The sequence below is a fragment of the Zalophus californianus genome, chromosome 1 (genome assembly GCF_009762305.2).
Source record: "Zalophus californianus isolate mZalCal1 chromosome 1, mZalCal1.pri.v2, whole genome shotgun sequence".
Classification (NCBI taxonomy): domain Eukaryota; kingdom Metazoa; phylum Chordata; class Mammalia; order Carnivora; family Otariidae; genus Zalophus; species Zalophus californianus.
The window spans coordinates 77,217,453-77,240,620 of record NC_045595.1 but is presented as its reverse complement, the minus strand read 5'-3'; the positions used below and the strand labels follow the sequence as shown (position 1 = coordinate 77,240,620).

Here is a 23,168-nt window from a genome sequence, read left to right as displayed (position 1 = left end):
CTTTTATCAGAAAATGTGGCTTAAACATAACAGTGCAAACTAAGAACAATAATTAACTTGCACTCACAGAGCAAAATGAAAAGTTTCCCCCAAAAAGCATGATTTAGGATTTATGATATGGAGAGTAGCATCTGAGAAGTCAGATGTAGAATATTTCCATTCTCTCACTGCAAACAGGCTTTAGGAGTAGTTGAGCGTTTAATACGCACGCCTATGTGTTAGCAGGCATTCCCGCAGCTCCTCTGTGATCCAGGGACTGGCGTGGAAATATTCCATGGAGAAGTGGAAGGAGAGCAGGAGGCGAAGCACCCACTCTTGGCTGGCGGCTCAGGCAGAACAGGAACTTGGTGACACCTCCGTGGAGACACACATTCCCATACATCTGGATAAGGGGGAAATGGCAGCCAGGTTCTGTATCTTTTGTGCAGCTGCCCTCCCACCCAGCTTTTTCAGGTCGACAGTATTTTTCCTTAACGGCAAAGATGGCTGACTTCATGGCATGGCCGTTCAGTGCTGACTCTCCTTATCCCGTGAGGGGATTTGAATCCAGCTGAAATTACAGCGCTCATTTCTTCAACCGTGGATCTTTGAAATTCAACTACTTCATGATTCACTTTACAGAGTTCTCCCACCATCTTTCTCCCTCAGCATTTAATCTGTTTCATATTTAAGTTTACTAGAAGTACAAGAGCTTTGATGAGTCCATATTTATTAAATGAAGATCAAAGGCCCTCTTTGCTTTTTTGTCTTTTACATCTGTGAGGGATGACATAATATTTCAGATGACAGTCTTTCTTTCCACCAAAGAATGCCTTCATTTTCAAGCATTTGCCTCTTTCTAAGCCTAAATGTTCTCCAAATTATAAGCATGCTGCCATCACACACGGAATTCCATTCAGTGTTACATTTCGAGAACCCCAGGAATATAACACACCATCATTCTATACTGCCACCAGGTTACTGCTTTGTCCCGTTACTTTGCACAAAGGCCTGTGCCTAATAAGACTGGCTGCAGGGCTTATAAGAAGATTTAAGTCAAAGATTGTTATCTTCCTAAGTAGATCTTGTTGAGAAGATGGCTTTTTGCTGTATTATGTTGTTTCTGTCTAATAAAAGATCATCAACAAATTTAAAAGATGGATCACATATAGAGGGAAACACATAAGACAAATGATTACTGTTCCAAATACATAAAGACCTAAAAGGCAGTAAGAAAAGGACAAAGAACCCAATAAAAAAGGGAGCAAAATATATGAATAGGCATTGACAGAATAGGGAACCCAAATGATCAATAAATGTGAAAGAAAACTCAAGCTCACCAGTAATTGGGAAAATACAAAGTGAAGCAACAAAATACTATTTCACACAGATCGTAATGGTAAAAATTATAAAACTTAATAATACTATGTGCAGGCCAGGATGTAGAAAAGCAGAAATTGGGTAAATCGCCAATAGCACTGTTGGCAGTTAACATCTTGGAAAACAATTGGCAATAAATTTGAAAATGTGCATAGTCTATGACTCAGGAGTTTTATTTCTAAGAATATATCCTAGAGAAACTGCACTTACCCACAAGGAGCTCTAGATAGCATTGGTTGTAATAGTAATAATAACTGCTTGTCATAAACACTGAGCATCAACTAAATACCCATCAAGCTGGTAAGGGAGAAATCAATTGCGGTACTGTTAAGTGATGGAATCTATGCACAGTTAAGATAGTTAAGGTCTATATGTATCAACGTGGATAAAGAAAGTAATGGAAAAAGCAAATTGTAGAACATTATGTGTTATTTATAATGACTTAAAACTGTACAAATCAATATAATTAATAAATAATATAGTAAAAGGAAAAAATAATAAGATAAACTCTAATTTGTTTTTTACATTCTGATTATAGTTGTCTCTGGGGAAGGAGAAAGGGGGATTGGGACTGAGAGAGGGGTCTATAGGGGACTTCAACTTTGTAAGTGCTGTTTTGATTTTCATTAGAAGATAAAGCAAATAAATTAAAATGTTAATGTATTTCACTTTTGAATGGAGAGTACACTGATTTTGTCATATTGTTCTTTGCACTTCTGTGTATTTTTAAAAAATTTTTACAACCAAAACATTAACAAGTAATGGTGGGGGGAGGCTTAACTGGAGAAAAAACACTGCAGGTACCCATGATAATCCTTTGAAACCGTGAGAGTGCTGTGGTGGGGCTGGCCACTCAGCAGAACCACTTTCCTAAAATGCAAATGGTAGAATTTATGAAGCATTCTGAGTATTAATTCCAAGGATCCAAAGACAACTACAAGAAGTGAAGGTATTTGCCTCACAGAAAATTAAAAGAAGTGGGGAAAGGTACAAATTATAGAAATAAAGATATAAAAATTGGTACATTTCCTACATTTGGTTTTTGATCACAGGAATGATTTCTACAATCTTAAGTAACTTACTGATGAATTTGAAGTTCCTGAAAATTCAAAGTCAACAACCTTCCTCAAAGCTATTCAATTTGCCAATTATCTTGCTTTAAGCAACTTGTAATATGAAGTAATTACTTTAAATTTGACTGAAATATGAACAAATAAAATAGTGCATCTCTTTAGAGCAATCACATACCATAACATGTACAGGCAGATAACTTTTATAAGTGACTGTAGGTAAAAATGAATTAGTGAAGAAATAAAACCATGCAACCCGCTTAGTCTTTGATTTTACAGTCCTGGCAGACATGACAAGAGAGCGATATTTTTCTAAGAACAGTAGTGCAAGTGTTACAGTAAATGGTGACTACTACTGGGTTTTAGCATTGGAACTGGGGGCAGGGGATATGGGTCCCTAAAACCCCCATAATGGGGAATGCAGGTCCTGTCTTAAAGGAAGCACAGCTACTAGTCAGCCTCAGCTAAGTGCTGCCATTATGGACACATTGTTGTTGTGTCATTGAATTTACAATATAAGCTGGAATCCAGATTTTTTTTTTTATTAAGTCTACTCACATAATTTTAAATTGGTTGTAAAAGGCTGGAGAAAGCCCAAAATGTGAACTATCACGCACTCAGAGGAATATTATGCACCTGTAAAAAGGATGAGGAAGCCCTTAAGGTACCGATATAGAGTGATCTCCATGATACATCAAGTAAAAAAAGACAAGGTGCAAAACAGTGTCTGTAGAATAGTTGAGTGTCTATCGTGATGGGAAGGGGGAGTTTTTGTTTTGTTTTGTTTTGTTTTTTTGGGTTTTTTTGCTTATATTTTCAAAAAGAAAAAAAAAATAGACTTAGGATGCCTGGGTGGCTCAGTCAGTTAGTTAAGTGTTTGCCTTTGGCTCAGGTCATGATCCCAGGGTCCTGGGATCGAGGCCCCATCGGGCTCCTTGCTCAGCGGGGAGACTGCTTCTCCCTCTGCCTGCAGCTCTCCCTGCTTATGCTCTCTCTGTCAAATAAGTAAAATCTAAAAAGAAAAGAAAAGAAAAGAAAAGTAAAGAAAAAGAATAAACCCAAATAAGTAAATATGGCTACCTGTGAGCGTGGGTTGGGTAGGAGAAGAGAACAGGGATATAAGCAAGACTTCCGTGACTCCAACTTGTTGTATAGTTTTGACTTTGGAATTATGTAGATGTTCAATCTAAGAAAAACATATTAGATCCTAAAGAAAAAAAAGAAAATCCCTGAAACAAATGAGCCTGTGAATACTGAGCAGGGAGGGACTGGGTATGAGAGTCTCCAACACGTCCGCTTGCTTGATGCCTAGACACCCAGTAGGGAAGCTCACTGTTGGTCTGCCACACCCAACACTTAGACAGTTCTGCAATCAGCCCTCCCAACCAGGGGAGGGACCTGGTGAAGAAATACCCTCCACATTGAGAAAAGCCAAACCAGCTACCTCTTATCAGCTTAGTCCTTAATCATAAATATGGCAGAACAAACATTTAAAGAAAACAAATAGCGTGAAAGAGAAACCAAAATGAACAATATATGATCCAGAAGAAAACAGAGATAGTTATTTAACAAAAGAGACTTCTAGAAAATTTATAATTAGTAATCTTATAGAAATAGAATATTACAATCATTAAGCAAGCACAAGATGATATGAAGGAAAGCAATCATAAAGAGTAGTTGGATATAACAATGATTATCAAAGAATCTACTCAGGAATACCTCAAAGATATTGAGGGTTTGGTTGAGATATAAAGTGAATATCGCAATAAAGCTAGTCAAATGAATTTTTGGTTTCCCAGTGCGTATAAAAGTTGTCTTTACAATATATCATAGTCTATTAAGTGTGTAATAGCATTATGTCTAAAAATACAAGATACACACCTTAATTAAAAAATACTTTATTGCTAAAAAATGTTAGCCATCATTTAAGCTTTCAGCGAGTCATAAACTCTTTCTGGTGGAGGGTTTCTCTTGAAGATTGATGGCTGCTGACTGATCAGGTAGTGGTTGCTGAAGGCTGGGGCAGCTATGGCAATTTCTGAAAATAAGACAACAATGAAGTTTTCCACATCAGCTGACTCTTCCTTTCATGAACAATCGATTTCTCTGTAGCATATGATGATGTTTGATAGCATTTTACCCATAATAGAACTTCTTTTCAAAATTGGAGTCAATTCAGCTCAAACCCTGCCACTGCTTTATCAACTCAATTTATGAAATATTCTAAATCCTTGTTGCCATTTCAACAACCTTCCCAGCATCTTCACCAGGAGTAGATTCCATCTCAAGAAACCATTTCCTTTGCTCATTCATGAGAAGCAACTCCTCATCCGTTCAAATTTTATGAGACTGCAGCAATTCAGTCCCATCTTCAGGCTCCACTTCTAATTCCAGTTCTCTTGCTATTTCCACCACATCTGCAGTGACTTCCTCCACCAAAGTCTTAAACTCTCAAAGTCATCCACGACAGTTGGAATCAACTTCTTCCAACCTCTTGTTAAATGTTGATATTTTGACCTTTTCCCATGAATCACAAATGTTAATGGCATCTAGAATGGTGAATCCTTTCCAGGAGGTTTCAATTTCCTTTGCCCAGATCCATCAGAGAAATCGTTATCTATGGCAGCTATAGCCTAAAATATGTGTTTCTTTTTTTTTTTTTATAGATTTTATTTATTTATTTGAGAGGGAGAGAATGAGAGACAGAGAGCACAAGAGGGAAGAGGGTCAGAGGGAGAGGCAGACTCCCTGCCGAGCAGGGAGCCCGATGCGGGACTCGATCCCGGGACTCCAGGATCATGACCTGAGCCGAAGGCAGTCGCTTAACCAACTGAGCCACCCAGGCGCCCCTAAAATATGTGTTTCTTAAATAATAAGACTTGAAAGTCCAAATGACTCCTTGATCCCTGGACTGCGGAATGGATGTTAGCAGGCACAAGAACCTTAATCTTGTGCATCTCCATCAGAGCTCTTGGGGGACCAGGTGCATTGTCAATGAGCAGTAATATTTTGAAAGGAATCTTTTTTTTTTCCTGAGCAGGTCTCAACAGTGGGCTTATAATATTTAGCAAACCATGATGTAAACAGATGTGCTGTCATCCAGGCTTTGTTCCATATATACAGTATAGGCAGAGTAGATATAGCATAGTTCTTAAGGGCCCTAGGATTTTCAGAATTGTCAAGGAACATTGGTTTCAACCTGAAGTCACCAGCTGCATTTGTCCCTAAGAGTCAGCTTGAAAGCCAGGCTTTCTCCTCTCTAGCTATGAACGTCCTAGATGGTATCTTCTTTCAGTAGAAGGCTGTGTGGTCTACACTGAAAATCTGTTGTTTAGTGTAGCCACCCTTGTTAATGGTCTTAGCTAGGTCTTCTGGATAACTTGCGGCAGCTTCTACCACTTGCTGCTTCCCCTTGCACTTTTATGTTATGGAGCCAGCTTCTTTCCTTACCCCTCATGAACCAATCTCTGCTGGCTTCAAACTTTTCTTCTGCAGCTTCCTCACCTCTGTCAGCCTTCACAGAATTGAAGAGAGCTAGGACTTGCTCTGGATTAGACTTCGGCTTAAAGGAATGTGTGGCTGCTTTGATTTTCTATCCAGACCAGTCAGACTTTCTGCATTATCAGCAACAAGGTTGTTTTGCTTTCTTATTATTTGTGTGTTCATTAGAATTTTTAATTTCCTTCAAGAAATTTTCTTTGCATTCACAACTTGGCTGTTTGGTATAAGAGGCCAAGCTTTTGGCTCATCCTTGCTTTTGACATGCCTTCCTCACTAAGCTGAATCATTTTTAGCTTTTGATTTAAGGTGAGAGACGTGCACCTTTTCCTTTCACATGAACACCTCAGAGGCCGTTGCAGGGTTATTCATTGGCCTAATTTCAATATTGTGTTTCAGGGGACAGGGAGGCCCAAGAAGAGGGAGAGGCAAGGGAACAGCTGGTTGGTAGAGCAGTCAGAACACACACATTTGTTAGGTTGCTGTCTTCTCTACGGGTGCCATTCATAGCACTCCAAAATAATTACAACAGTAACATCAAAGATCATTGATCACAGATCACCGTAACAAATATAATAATGAAAAAGCTTGAAACATTGCCAGGATTACTTAAAGGTGACACAGAGACACAGAGTGAGCAAATGCTGTTGAAAAATGGTGCTGATGGACTTGCTGGAAGCAAGGTTGCCACAAACCTTCAGTTTGTAAAAAATGCAATGTCTGCAAAGCATAATAGAGTGCAATGAAACAAGGTATGCCTGTATATAGAAAACTTAAGAAACAAAAATGGCTAATAAACACGTGAAAAATTGTTTAACCTCACAACTAATCAAGGAAATGTAACTTAAAACTAGATATTTTTCATCCATGAGATGGGCAAATACAACATTGCTATTTTACTAATTGTATTAGTTTAGGCTGCAATAACAAATTACCATAGACCAAGAGGGTTAACCAACAAACCTTTATTTCTCACAATTGTGGAAGCTGGAAGTCTGAAATCGGGTTGGGTTCTGGGTGAAGGCCCTCCCCTCTTCTGGGTTTATAGATAGACCTCTTGTGTCCTCACAGGGTGGGAAGCAGAGAGAAGAAGCAAGCGCTCTTAGGGGCACTCATCCCATTCATGAGGGCTCCACTTTCATAACCTATTTCCCAAAGGCCTCCCCAGCTAATACTACCACATTGGGGCTTAGGATTTCAACATAGGCCTTGGTAGGGGGAGTGGAGAGGGGGGACACAAATACTTAGTCCATAACAGTAATCTAATGCTGTATAAACAAATCACTCCCAAAGTGTCTTTTTTATAAAAATCAATTAGCTATAATGGTTTTCTGGGCATTAGGAATTCAGTAGTGGTTGGGTTGGCATTTCCATCTCGAGGCATCTCATTCTCATGAAGCTAGTCACTGAAGGCTAGAGAATCCACTTCTACAGCTGGAAGGTTGGTGCTAGAGGTTGGAGGGAGCCTCTGGTCGTCCCCATAGAGTGGCGTTAGGGCATGGCAATGGATTTCCTCCAGAGTAAGCAATATTAGCAAGCAAGGTTGTTTATGATAAAGCCTCAGAAATCCCACATGGTCACTTTTACCATATTCTATTGGGCACACAGGCCAGCTCTAATTTAGCGTGCAAGGGACAACACAAACACATGGAGGCAAGGCTCATTGAGAGTTGGCTACCACAACTGCAGTATGTGGTTTTGGCAAGAATGGGAGGAAATGGGTGCTCTCAAGCACTCTCACTGAAGTGTGTAAATTGATGTACCTCCTTTAGAAAATGATGGGACGGTAGACAGGTTAAGATTAAAAATGCACATATCTTTGCATATATTGTGTGAAAGAAATAGGTTCACTGCAGTGTTTGAAATAACAAAAAAGGGAAAAACTTAAATATCTGTAAATAAGGGAATAAAGGAGTTAAGAAGAATGTGGCAGATCTATGGCCAACCATGTAAAGATTTCTTTAGACATGTTAAGAACACAAGCAAAGAAAATACACTTCTACTTACATAAAAAGACAAAGACCCAATACATGAAAACTGATTTTGTGTGTATGTGTACATGTATGAATACAAAAATCTCCAGGAAAGCTCTGGAAAAACACATGTAAACATTTTTGGCAGTGACTTCTGTAAATGGTGTAGTGTGGGGAGCACTTTTACTTTATTGTCTTTTTTGAAATTTTTTTTAACAAAAACGGCTTTAACAATTTAAACATTTAAAATCAGTAAATAACAGACTTTGACAACCCAAAATTCTCTCTCCCAATAAAGAATATGGGCTTCAGTGGTTAGACTTTATGATACTTATTTTAGCTCTTCAGAGGCCCTTTCTGGCTTACTTGTAGATTTCTAGTTGCTGCTGCAATTGTGTTGCTGTCAGAGCAAGTCTTTAGAAAATTAAGAGAGCAAGGTCTCACCTTCTAAGTCTGTATTCATTGTGGTGTTGTAATGATAGGGAATGACATTAAAATGCTGCTGGCTCCTCTTAGCCTCTGTTTCAAAATACATACAATGTCACTAGGCCTAGCAAACGATGCCGCTATGATCGAATGAGACACCGAAGTCATGGGCACTCATTAGACACTACAAAGGTGACCATTATTAGTTTAGGTCCATTCTAAACCTCTTATCAGGAATAAAGCACTGTTTTGGGCCATATAAAAATGTGACGGTAATACACGCTAAGTGGAATAAAACCAATCATGACTTGTGTTGGTTTATTCTTATTCTTTTTCCCCCAAGAGTGTTTAAGGAAGGAATGTCACCTGAGTCAGTTATTAGCTTAGAAGAGCGTATTCACTTGGACTATAAAATCAACATACAATTTATTGTTACAGAGGAAAAAAATTATTAAAAAAATTTTCAAACACCAAAGCATCCATATCTAGAACAATCTGTCATCAAATTACAATAAATTTGTTCTCCAGGAAAGCTTATAGGTAGAAAAATCACTGATTCTAATATCAGTTTTAACATCTCAACTTGAACATTCCTATCGAAGTATCTATATTCGTGAAACACCCACTAAAACAGCAACTCATTGTTTAGACAGGTCATTTAACTTCTCTGGGTTTGAGTTTCCTCAGTGAAAAGTGAGAAGTCTGGGTGAGATGATCACCAACAACCTTTCCTATTCCAAAAGTCCACGATAAACTGCTCTAACCCTCCTTTAACGTGAGGCACTTTTCCTTGTAAACTGATAAAACTCACAATTTTCTCAGTTGTAGCTTCTTGTTCAACATCTTGAGAATGTGAATTCCAGCACAAGTACTTTTTTAAACCGCCCTCCACCCAAACTCACTGTAACCAAAAGCAGACTGTAAAACCATCATGATGGGACTTGACCTGAAGCCAGAATAGAAAGCCTTTTTGGAACAATGAGCAACGGCAGTAGAAAGCTGCTCAACCAGACAGAGCCTGTTTCCAGAAGGCGGTGCAGTTACGCCCTCAGTGCTCTGGCATTCACTCTAGGCACAAGGCACCATGTACTCCTAAGTGAGAAGATCCTAAAGGACTGCTACATAAGCTGAGCTCTGATATTAGTGCCACTGTGAGGGGGGTCTGCCCGATCAGCCCCTCTTTGCCTGTTCCTTTGGCCTTACCAGTTTACCGTCACTTAGCTTTATACGTTACCGAGAATTGTTTTGCTCTGTAACTTCTGTACTATTGCCAATATTTTCTGTATAATAAAATATTATTATGTACTGGGTAACCTAGGGGTTGAGACTCTCATGGAATACGTTTAAAAGTGTGCAACTACTTTTCCTCTTCAACATTTCATCTCTATAAAAATAAGACATTTGAACTTGAATCATTTTTCTGCTTACAGCCACAGTAAAAATTAGAATGTACTCTTTTCACAGCTGAGGGACATTCAGTCGAGACTGACATTTTTCTTACATCTTTATGCTTGCCAATCTCTCGGTTTTCTCATGAGGGTTAGGAAGGTTGGGCCACCTGCTCATCACAATACTCATGTGCCAGTACCAGACACCTCAAGACAGGTAAAGAGTCAAGGCTCTCCAATTTTATGTATTTGGCCACATATGAAGCGATGATCAACTCAGGAGAATTCCAGAAAACTTTTTAATATTCAAGACTCCTACCTTTAGAGGCATGAACATTTTCTTGAAATGTAACTTTTTAGAAAGAAACTGATCCTCAACAGTTTGACTACAAAGAAAAAAGCAAATATAAGACCTTTGTTCAGGATCTTAGTGCATTTTTTAATAATGCACACGAATGTTCTACTGAGTCGCACAGGGTGAGAATCTCTGAGAATGTACTTTTATTGTATGAAGAGTTGAGAGCTTACTGCAGAACATCACAAAGAGTGAGAGTACAGGAGCTGTGTCCTTCTCTCCTCTGCCTCCTTCGGTGCTATCACAATGCTTGCACACAAATGCTTAATAAATGTTCACTAAATTCAGTTGGTGAGGTTATATGGACATACCAAAAACTCTTGATTAACATATACTGTACAATCTAGTTACACAGTTTCAAAGACAGGAACAGATCTTTATTCAATGAGGTAGATAGAAATACTCAAAAGTAAACTCAAAAGTAAAGCATATTCTGAAACGTCCACACATGGATTTATAATGTATTTCTGAACATACGCAATAAATGTTTTCATAACTCATCTATTCCAACAATTTTCAATGTTTAGCATACTTATTAAAGATTCTTATTTAGCCAAAGTAAACACTAAAATGATATAAGGCAAAATAATTCATTTTATTTCTTAAATGCCTATGTATTTACAATCATAAAAATGTTCATGCATTATAACTTATGAGATACTATACTTTCACACTTATTAAAAATCTTAGGAAATCTAATTACTTACGAAGAAATTAATGGCTGATCAAAAAATGTCATATAACTACTCTTAGCTTAAGATTATATCATAATCACGAAGAGCATTTCATCATGAATACCTTCATTTTACTTTTAAAACTATACTTAAGAGTTTTTAGATTAAAATCTCATATTGAGGCAATAAGACTTTACTTCAAATTACAGTCACATATGGAAGGGAGCTTTTAATTCAAGGTTTCATTATGGTCCATAGTATAAAGATATATTTTCATGAGGGGTACATGACAGATAGCTAGCAAAAGAAATACGCTAGCAGAGGGTAGTAAATTGCCAACTACGCATGCACTGAACTGAACCAACAGACTACTTTAGAACATGGTAAGTCCTTGATTATTGCCAGCTTTTCTATAATGTTCAGGTTCTCAAAGGTCACTGAATTTTATAATTATCTCCAAACAATTTTCTTCATGGTCATTTAAGCTTTGTCTAAACAGCTGGGTATGTTGCCAAGCAACAACACCATCTCCTCTGCTTAATTTTGCTTCCAAAATAACTTCAGTGGCACCAGAAAAATCATGATAGGAGCGAAGAGTTTTATCTGTTGGAGGAAAAAAAAAAATTAACACTTTGCTTTTAGTAACTTAAAGAATATAAAGAAATAGTTTTGGAATACATATTTTATACCTAACCTGTAGGTACAATCAACCTTTAAAAAATAAATATAAATTATTCCTTATAGAGGAAATATGTCCTTTGAAACAAAGAAATGGCTTTTCTTCATCCATTTGTGTTTCACAGTAAAAAACACAAACAGTTCTATTAGAATGAGGTTATACAAGTTTTAATTTTATTTACTTTTTTTGCGCAGTAGTATGAATGACTCTTGGGTATGAAAAGCCCAAATAAGTGCAATTATTTTTCAGATTGTTAAATATACTCATCATGATTAATTCTCCAGTCAAATGCTTACCGCCTGACAGTTCTACTTGGGCTGTTTCAGATCGCAATTTCCACTGTATTGTTCCAGTCTGAAAGGTTTGACTACTTGTTCTAATGGAAATGCTATCTACTTTTAGGCCAACTGACCCACACTCAAACTTCCAGGATATATAAGCATAAGATGATCCTTCCCTTCGGGCTAAATATACCTACAAAGGAGGAGGAGAACAAAGAATTGTCATAAATAATAAAACAGTGCAGAAAACACATATAGTCAAAGTCTTACTGTCATAGGGTACTATATACAAATGATTACTAAAAACCTAATTTCTTCTCCACTGAGAAGATTTTCACTGTTAACATTTTGCATTTCATCAGCAATTTTTCCTATAGTGTATTTTGCTCTGGAAGAAAGATACTTGGATACAGGTGCCCCAAGAAATACAGCCCTAAGAGGTAGATGTTAACCAAATTTTAGTAAATCATATTTTCTTTTAAATTAGTTAAGTCTAGCTATTTAACATGAGCTTTATGATGGGTCCTTGCTGAAAATGAGGAATCCTCTTAAATGCAATTATTCTTTATCTTTTCTAAGTCTGGATTTTCAGATAAGCTTTCCTAGAGCGAGATGGGCCATCTACCTAAGTCAAGAAAATAACTCAGTCATTGTTAAGTAATGGTTTAATACGTAGTATTCATGCTGCCTCTCTACATAGTATGCTCCCATTCCTTCATTATCAGTGACTCTTACCACTTTAAATGTATACTATTTAAGGCATCCAAGTTTACTGGCTGCTTCCAGCTCATCTCCTCTCATAGTTTCAAGTACATTCTTGAAGATGTGGACGTAAACATTGACATCCACAGCCTTGGTCTTTCACAGGTAATTCCATTCACCCAGGCCCAAACCCCTAAAAATTTGTCTCTTTAATCACTTATCCCTGATGCTCAAATTCACACAATAACTCATGCATTTCTTTGAAATAAATCTCAAAAAAACCCTTTCCTCATTTATACCACAATTTCCACTATAGTCACGACTTTATGCTCATCTCTCTCCAACTGCCTAATGAATGTTTTTAAAAGCCCACTTCCTTCTTATCATTTGCATGGTCTAGAATGTACAGCAAGTAACTGGCTCGAGCTTTAAATCCAAACTCTCAGCTTTCACAGTGCTCCAGAATTTCACCCCATTGTGAACTGCCAAAAATTCTTTACCCAAATGTAACTTCTATCAGGTGTATACTTAGTATGATCTTAATCAAATCATAAGTTTTCTGGGGGCAGAGGCTCTGGATTCATATGGGTTTAATAAATAGCATTTAAGTATTAAAAGTCTGCATACACACATATTCTTTTAGAAATCTCTTACTTCTCGGGACAAATAGAAGTACCATATGATACATCTGCCATGGAAATGACCTACTACCTGTTTTTAGTCATCAAGTAAAAAAATCAATCGCTGCTAGCATTCTATTGATATTCTATTCTATTTCACAACCTATAGTTTTTCTTCCAGGTTAAATATGTCAGCTAATTTAATTGGAAAGTTTTTAGAATCAGTGAGCTGGAGGTTATCAATAACTAAAAACAATCACTCCCCAAGGAAAATGATTTGAACTCTCTAGACTAGATTGCACTGGATGGCACATCTAGATGTATGGAAGTGCTGACTGCTCCACTCAAGTTTAGGGCAATTTCACTATAAACTCCTCTAATGCCCACATATTCCTACTGCAGTGTTTCTCCTACACCTGGGGCTGAGGACTGACCAGTGCTCCCTGGGAGTCACTGGTTCCATCTATCCTAAACTACTGGCCATCTATGGATTATCTGTAATTTAATTACTATATCAAAACCATGCCTAGTAAAGGGGATTAACTGGAAAAGGCGAGCCAAACAGTAGGGTTATTGGAAGAAAAGTGGTTGGAAGAAATTAAAAGACTGGGAAAAGTAATCTTAAGACAAATACACTCAGATTTATGTCTCAGTATATACTTTTTTACGTCTTGTAACTTTTTTAGAGTTCAGTAGTTTCAAATGATCCCCTCCCCCCAAAGGTGTGGGTATAAAATATGACAGATTGAAGTCAGGTTAATTTCAAATTCCTAGCTTACCCCCAGAATTGTCTTAGTTATATACCAAACGGGTCTGGGCCACAGCTGTGGTTTTAACTGTCATAAGAAGGTTTATAATAGCTGTTGAACATGTCTGAGACAATTGCTTGTTCTAAAATTTCATTTTTCAGTTGTAAGGGCATCAGTTTTTAAGACTCTAAAAAGTTAAAGGATAGGCTAGAATTCATCATGGAATTCTTAAATGCTTAAACAAACACATTGTGAGCAAATAAAAGGTCTCTTAGGCTAAAGAAACAGTGTATGGAAATAAAAGACTCTACTGATATTGAAAATTCATGTCATCTTTTTCTCACAATATATTCTGTCTACCATTTTAACCAACTAATTTTCACTCAGCATTTTTGGAGGTAGAAGTTATCAAGAATATGTATACTCAGTTTGATAACTGAAATGTGCCCAAACAGTAAGATTTATACAAATACCCAACTGTAGTCCTTTCTATGTGTAATAGCAACAGAACCAGTAATTATAATTTATTTAGGAGAAAAAAAGTACTTTATAAACTTTCAAATATTCAATTGTTTGGTCTAGAGAAAGTAGAGAAAGAATTTTTTTTTTTAAACTATTGGATGTTCCTTACTTCTTGGGTTATCTTAGGCAAATTTTTGGCTGTCGGCTTTTTAATTCATTGGTGCCATTTACTGTGTGCAGTTCTACATGTTTGGTCTTGCAGTTTCGGGGACTACCAAGAGCTACCTTACTTTAGTAGCAGGAAGAGTAAAATCAGAAGTCATGGAGTTTACCCCCTACAGACTTGAAATCTATACAGCACCCCACACCCTCCCTCTAGTGACCCATCCCTCCCCTTTTTTTGGCAACTGTAAGGCATACAGTATAGGCAGATCACAATCTGTGGGTGACAATGAGACCAGTCTGTGTATGGCTTAAGGTCTCGGCTATGCCACTAACAATGCACACAATGGAAACTTATCCTTTGGGTTATGGCTGTGACCACTATTTTCAAGACTGAGAACAATATGCATGTGAGCTTCTTTATGCTTTATGTTTTTCACATTCTACAGAAGATCCTTACTTAAAGATTTTCTGATTACCGTATGCCAGGCTGTTCTGTCTACTGCTATGGTTTTCTGGAGGTTTGGTTTGTACTGCACTGTTGAAGCTGTTCTTTGCTCTGCTCTTAAAATGTATTTTTCTGCTTAGCCTGTTAAGATTAACTCTAGTTAAAAAAAAAATTAAGTTTACTGTACAACAGACACATATTCCTACACATATCTAGCAGAACTGCATTTCAATAGATTTTAATTTAATGCTAGTAAATTGGTATTGCTCATGATTCTTTGTGGTTATTTCATTTTGTCACTGAAATCAAACATAAATCACTGTCAGTCCCCACTGTATTTACATCTTTCTCTATTACGCTTATTTTTTCTATTTGTAGCCTCTGTAATTACCTCTGGATCATAAATGTGATCATGTCCTTCCCTTGCCTGAAATCTTTCATGGTTTCCTGTTACATAACTGCAAGGTAATCAGAGTCCTTGGGACCTGACCACTGTTCGCCCCTCTAGTCTCATCTCCCACTCTTCCCCATTATTTCCTACTACATCCTCTTCCCTAAATATACCAGACGTTTCTCACCCCAGTGCTTTTGCACATGCTGCATCTCCTGCTCCCTTCTTCTATAGCCTATCTCCACACTGAGAAACTCTCCTGCTTCCTTCTCCAAAAGCCTATTCAGGTATTACTTCTTCTGCAAGGTCATCATCTCGGACTCAAGAAGGGATAGTGGTTCTTCATTCTGTCTTCTTTCCCTTAGAGTCATGTACAGACCCATATTTTTCTAGCACTTATTTCACTAATCTGAACAACTGGTCCACATGTCTTTCTCCTCCAGTAGTCTATGCTCACCTTGAGGCTTGACTCCTAATTTATCATTACATCCTAAGGGTCAAGCACAATGTCTGACAATGCATGTTTACTGAATGACTAAATGAATCAATTCTTGACATAATACCATGCACCAAAAAGTGCTAAAGTGACTCTAGTGACAAAGATGACACTTTGCAAAAAGTACTTAAGAACATGCCAAGGGATAGTCTGAATGAAGACAGAGTATCTTTGACACTCTATACAGTCTGAGGGTGGTGTAGAATTTATGCCATATGCATTCATTCTTTCTTACATTCAGCAATCTTTACTAAACATTTATCAGGCACTATGCTAGACATATGCATACTGAGAGTACAAGTGAGTAAAAAAAGACAAAGCCTTTTGAGAATGCTTACAATTCCAGTAGGACAATCTATTCTTACACAAATTTGTTAAATAAATGTCGTGAAGAAGAGGTACATGTATGGTGAATAAATAAAGGGGGAAATGGATCCAGTTAGCTGGGACTAGAGGGAGTGAGGCTTACACCAAGTTCCAAGCAAAGGAATAAGTGAATCTAACACAAAGGAAAGTAAAAGGGGTTCTGTACAGAAGGAAGAAGGGCAGTGCCGCTGTAATGTAGAGCAAGGGGGTAGCATTGTGCAAGGCAAGGCCAGAGAAGAAGGCAGAGGCCAGACTCAGAAGAGACTTATTTCTTACCCTACGAGCACTCAGTAATGACTGGGGTTTGGAAAATGCTTTTCTGGCTTAACAGCATGGAAAACTATGAGATGCCTGAAGACTAATTAGGAGGCTATTAACACTTTTATCAAGGTGTTGTCATTTGCCTCCTAAAAGATGTATTGGTCTTCTTGATTCAGCTTTTTATATTCCTTCCAAATAAGACATCACTGAACAGTGTATTTGCCAAATAGTAACATTTAGTAAGTCTCCCTGTTCCTGGGAGGGTAACTCTTTGAGAGGGTAAGAATCTGTTCTAAATATCTGAGGGCAGACTGCATGTGATCTGTCATGATTCCAGGCTGGAGGTTACTGAGGAAAGGTGTGGTGGGGAATAGGCTTCTTCTATTTAGTGGAGCTAGAGAATCCCTAATTGGGAACATGCTAATACAAAACTAAAAATACTGACTTAGGTGGAAAATTCAATGTTTCAATGGCAATATATTACTTCTGAGTTACTAGACTCTGTAAGTGTAATTAAGATTCTAATATTTTCTTCATATTATAACTTGAGTCATTCAACTTCTAAAAGTGATGTCCTTTGTACACATATTATCAAGGCATAAACTTGGAGTGGGAGCCTGTTTTTTACTTAATGGCCTCTGCATCTCATTTACATTATTTAAATCTTACTCATAAATATACCGTCTGGCCACAATGGTCTATTTAGAGAACTCCAAAACATGCCATGTACTGCATGCTTTTCCCCTACTGTTCCCTTGCTTTATGAACACCTACTCATCCTTCAGCGTCCAGCTCAAATGTTGCCTGCTCTGCGGAGCTTTCCCCAACTCCCACAGCCGGAGCTAATTACTCCCTCCTTGGTGTTTCCATAGCAATGTGTTGATATCCTTATTATAGCACTCTGCATCGTGGGTAAGACGGCTGTTTATGCTTCAGCTTCCCCTGTTAGATTGTGAGGGCAGAAACCGTATCTTTATCTTTTTATCCATGTAGCTGAGAACAACGCCTGACTTAACAGGCATTCAGTAAATGTTTGCTGATGAACAAATGAGTAAGGCAGAGAAGAACTATCCCAAAGAATCGACCTGTTTCTCACCACACCACATCTTCTTCAGAAAGTCATTATTTTCTCCATTAACTTTCTCCATTAACACTGCTGGTGAGGAAGAAAGGCATACTCTTTCTTCAGTTCCACAAGGATAGCTTAGTCCTTGGATACATAACATGTCTATCCCATCCTGCTTTCTGTTCAGAAGAATCTTTAGGCTAAGGATAGTCTTCCAGAGAAGTTCATCCTCTCTCATCAACAATATAATCAATTACAGATATACACATCTTAAAATTTTCAATTTGATCTTGCTCTATTTTTTATGTTCTTCAACTCAAGAAGAAAATTCCTAAACCTACAATTTTAATAATGTTGTAAGCTATTCTTAGTTTAATACAAAAAGATCATCAATATAAGCACCAAGGTAAATTTCAGAACAAAAACATATGACTGGAAAAAAAAAAGGCAAGGATCTTATCTCTGTATGTCTTCTGTATTCTGACTAATGCCTAGAACAGTGATAAGCATAAACACTAGCAGCTGTTAACCCGTGACTTACTTTTAAAATCTAGCCAATGTGTCTTACAAATGAGAAACTTCCCTTCCCAAACTTTAAAAGCTCCCTATAAGCTGATTAACTCCTATGAAAATCTATCAATAGTATGGCTCAATCTACTGAGGTCATGTGAATAGTTCTGTGTTCATTCCTGGTGCATATCTAAGGGGAGGGCAGTTTAAAGGCAAAGCTTCTTACTTGTAACAGATAACCTGTGCCGACAGCGCAGGTTGGTGTAAGTAAACTACTATAGTCCTAGCATCCATTCCTTTATTCTTTAGGGCACGGAGAAGAAATAACCAATATTGCTGCTTAATCATCCACATTCTTTTTTTTTTTTAAAGATTTTATTTATTTATTTGAGAAAGAGAATGAGAGAGAGAGAGCACATGAGAGGGGGGATGGCCAGAGGGCGAAGCAGACTCCCCGCCAAGCAGGGAGCCCGATGCGGGACTCGATCCAGGGACTCCAGGATCACGACCTGAGCCGAAGGCAGCTGCCCAACCAACTAAGCCACCCAGGCGCCCAATCATCTACATTCTCATGAAATGAAAGTATGTTAAATTTAGATTGAATGTTAGAGTCCCCAGTAGCCTGCATTTAGTAGGTAATCAATAAGTACCTGTGAAGGAATTAAATACCACTATATTTTATATATTCAGGCAAACACTAGTCATGAGTTGGTCACACACTTATTTTCCCCATGAGTGAATTAAGTTCAGCCTCTTTGATGAAAATGGATGCTTTCCTTGATACAAATGCACAAATTTCTTAGGGACTTTTGATTAAAGAAATGTTGGAAGCAGGATTTTCTTTTACAGGTTTGAAGATCACTAAAATTTTGATATATTAGTTTTCACATTATACACAACTGAAATAATCTACATTTGTTTAAACAATGACAAAGTTTTTAAACAGTTTCATGCATGAAATTACCATGTTCCAGTCTGTTTCAACTTTTCTGAATATGGATTCCATTTTCCACACACCATTCTCCCATCCAGAAATGGTCTGATTATTATTTGAAACTCGGACGTAACTATCTTTCACAACATTATAACAAAGGTGGAGCTGTTTCAAAATCTTCTCATTTTCAGAGGGGATGAACAGGGTTTCTTTTCTCTTAAAAAGAAAGCAGAATTAGTTTTCAAAATAATGGAAGACTATATATGAGGAACTGCTATGTACAGTGGTAAGAGCTTCCTTCAGCTTGAAAATGAAGAGTTGGTGCCATTAAAAAATTTGGAAAATATTTTATAGGTTAAATAGGATTAGTATGATGTGGATATAGCACCAACCATTACTAAACAGAAAATGAGAAGTATAAACTATGTATAGCTCTGATTTATATTTTTGTGATTTGTGTTCAACCTAAATTCACTTCTCTTTCTTCATTTCTACCACCAACATCTCCAAATTGGACTCCAATTGTCTCCTCAAGTTGACTCCCAGCTATCAACTCTTACCTCTCCTATCCATGCTCCACATGGTAATGAAAGCGATTTTCTAGATATTGGGATAAATTGGGATATGTCACTTTTTTGCTTAACTCACTCCAATGACTTCCACTGTACTTAAACTCCAAACCTTTACCATGGCTACTAGGACGCTAAATGATCTATTCCCCACTTACTTTTCCAACCAATCTCATGTTACTCTTCCATCAGCTCCTCAAAAAGGTCCAGCTAGTTCCTACCTCAGGACCTTGACACATGCTGTTCCCGCTGTCTGGAATGCTATTCTTTCTACTCTCCATATACTTGATTCTTTCTCATCCTCTGGCCTCAACTTAAAGCCATTTCATTAGTATCTTTTCCTGATACCCTAAGCTAGGAGAGTGCCTGGGACACATAGTTTGAAACAATTCTCCACATGTGTAAATTACTACAAAAGGTCATGTTTTATCTTAAAATTCCAGGAAAAATTTACATTCTAGCCCAAAATAAATTCATGTTTGTTGTAATGTAAATCCCCAGAAATCCTGAAATCACTGAGTGAATCTAAAGTCTAAGAAAGATAATATATTTATCCTGTGTCTTTATGTGCCCCTAACACAATGGCCCCTGTCCTTTAGACATGGCCATAGTAGCATTGTGTTATAGGGGCTGCCCTGTGCATTGCAGGCTGTCTCACCAGACACTGCCAAATATCCCCTGGAAGGCAAAAATCACCCACCATTGAGAACCACTGCTCTAGTCTGTGTCAATGTCTTGCCACAGTATTTGCTAATCAATCAAAAGAGTAGGCAATGCTTTTTTGTTAAACATTGGGTACTAGGTATTAAACAATATGAAAACTTCAAATGTACAAGAATCAATAAGCAGAATATAAAACATCTTAGAAACAAAAAGTGTTTGTGTATATACATCACTGTCGGTATTATTAAAATAGTAACGCTAAATATATGAAAAAGATAATTCCCTAGTAGAACCTGTGAATATTACTGTCAAAAAGGTAAAGAAAAAAAAAAACAGCTTATTTTTAGAAAATGACTTATAATTATGAATGATAACTTCAAAAGAAGCATGTAACAAAACTTCCCAGTTCTTTTCTTCTTTATCAAAGATATTTTAGGGCGCTGACATAAGCCAAATGGAAATAAAATTTAAAAGTAGCATTACTTACTGATTTACAAAGGATAACTAATTACCAAAGGGAAAAGAAAGATATTTATGCTACTGAACATAATCATATATGCATATGAATAATGGAGCAAGAATAACTAGTATTCCATAGAATCTTTTATTTTTTTAAGATTTTGTTTATTTATTTAATAGAGAGGGCAAGTGAGTAGGGGGAGGAGCAGAGGGAGAGGGACAAGCAGACTCTGTGCTGAGTGCAGAGCCTGATGTGGGGCTCGGTCTCATGACCCTGAGGTCATGACCTAAGCCGAAACTAAGAGTCGTATGCTCAACTGACTGAGCCAGCCAGGTGCCTCTTGTAAAATCTTTTAAATCTAAGATTAAGATAAAATTTTTCTTTCTGGAAATATTATCCCCAATGTTTCCTTCTTTTCCAAATGATTTCAAGGTACAGTTCCATAACTTTTTAGGACTGACATTTTTCATTATTCAATTTATTTTTAAAACAAACATCTACTTCTAAAAAGGAAAATGATTTTTTAAAAAGATTTTATTTATTTATTTGAGAGAGAGAGAATGAGAGATAGAGAGCACGAGAGGGAAGAGTGTCAGAGGGAGAAGCAGACTCCCTGCCGAGCAGGGAGCCTGATGCGGGACTCGATCCCGGGACTCCAAGATCATGACCTGAGCCGAAGGCAGTTGCTTAACCAACTGAGCCACCCAGGCGCCCAGGAAAATGATTTTTTAAATCCATGTCTGTAATGGTCTCCAGTAACTGAGAAATTAAAAAAAAAATTTCAAAAGAGAAGACAATCTGGGCATATGACCCAATTCATATTTTTAAAGTTTAATCAACTTACATGCCATACAAGAGGAAGCACATCCGTCCATAAAAAGAAAAAAGAATGAAGACCTAATATCGATGTTTTATTTAAATTGAACACAGCTGTGAATTAAATTAGCTCTTTTAAACTGGCTTCATTTAGATTTAAACTTGTAACTTGCACTGCATCAGCAGTGATTTGAATTATCTGTTGAATTTAGATCTTGTAATTCTGTGGCTGAACCAACACTTTCAACTGCCTCCTAAAGTAAATTAAAAAGCAAACATAAAGTTTACTGGGGATAATTCATCCATTTTGGACATATTCCTTTGTTGGAGAAATGAGTTGCAACAATGGCAAACTTAGAAAAAGTAGATATAAAACCCTAATTTCTTTGGAATTTTGATATGATACCGTGGTGGGTTATTTTCCTTCTAAGCATTTTTCATTACATATCTTCTTAGACATTTATATAAAACACTTTCTAGTGAGTCAACTTTAAGTTGCCTAAAGGCAACGGACAGGTCTGCTGTACTTTCTTAATGTCCATTACAGAGCACATTGCTTTTCACCTAGCCCCTAATATAGGCATATTTCCATTGTTCATTATTTAATTTTGGGACATTAATCAAGACATAGTCTTAATATAAATTTGACAGTATAATAGTAATCACACCAGTAATGATAATTTCTAGCCAATACCAGATGTATATAGCAAATATATATGAAAAAACACTTTCATCCACTGGATTATCCAGATTCTATTATTTTTCTCACTGTACTTTATAAATTTATATATATAAATATACATATATATTTATATATTTTCATATATATGAAAAAAGGTAAACACGGCTCTCTAAAACGTATAAAATCTTATTTTGAGAAACTTGAACAAGCATTTCCCAAAAGTCGATATCCAAAAATTTAAAGAATAGGCATTCAACTTCATTAGTCATCACCAAAATGCAAAGTAGAATCACAATGTCATACTACTACATACCACCAGAGCTGCTAAAATGAAAAAGACAAAACCAACTACAGGTGAAGATGTGGAAAATTCACATTCACTGCTGGTGAGAGTGTAAAATGGCCCAACCGGAAAGCTGTAAAGCTTTCTTGGCAGTATCCACCAAGGCTGAACATACTCCTAACTCCTACTCTATCACCTAGCAATTCCACTCCTAGGTATATACCTAACTCAAATGCATAAAGACATTCACCTAAAGCATGTATATAAATGTCCACAGCAGTATGATTTTTAACAGTCAAAACCTAGCAACAGCCCAAATACCTATCAATGGTGGCATGGATAAATTGCATTTATAAAATGGAATATTATACAGCAATGAGAATAAATGTGCCATAAACATGCAGCAAGTCTGAATTTCACAAAATATTGAGAAAAAAAGTATTTACAAGAGTACGTATGTTACAATTCCATTTACATAAAGCACGATAACAGGCAAAATTAATCTATGATGTTAGAAACCAGGATAATGGTTATTCTTAGTGGTGGCAGAAGTGACTGGAAGGGAACTCATGGTTGTTCCTCAGATTCTGGTGGTCTATTTCTCACTCTGGTTGGTGGTTACATGGGTGCTCCATTTGTGAAAATTTGTTAAGCTGTACACTTATAATTAGTATATTTTTCTGTATGTACTTCAGTAATAGTTACACGACACTGAAAATTTACATAGGAAAATCCTATTTTAAAATGCCTTGCTAACTCCTGCACGTGAATATACTATGTCAATCAATTATTGGTTCTTTCAAATGTTTATGTTTTTTAATAATT

The 23,168-nt window shown here is 37.1% G+C and overlaps 1 protein-coding gene across 2 annotated transcripts in view; it reads right to left on the bottom strand.

Moving 5' to 3' along the window:
• Nucleotides 1-10,424: 10,424 nt before the first annotated feature.
• The window catches only part of NGLY1 (N-glycanase 1), a 56,430-nt gene continuing 43,686 nt past the window's right edge, over nt 10,425-23,168 (bottom strand). Inside the window, exons 10-12 of one of the 2 annotated variants that reach the window (XM_027583398.2) lie at nt 18,901-19,086; nt 11,719-11,896; nt 10,425-11,346 (exon numbers count right to left, since the gene is read on the bottom strand). In XM_027583398.2, coding sequence (XP_027439199.2) covers nt 11,171-11,346; nt 11,719-11,896; nt 18,901-19,086 — 540 coding nt within the window. In that variant the 3' untranslated portion in view covers nt 10,425-11,170. The remainder of the gene's footprint in view (nt 11,347-11,718; nt 11,897-18,900; nt 19,087-23,168) is intronic. The other variant, XM_027583399.2, reaches the window with a different exon arrangement.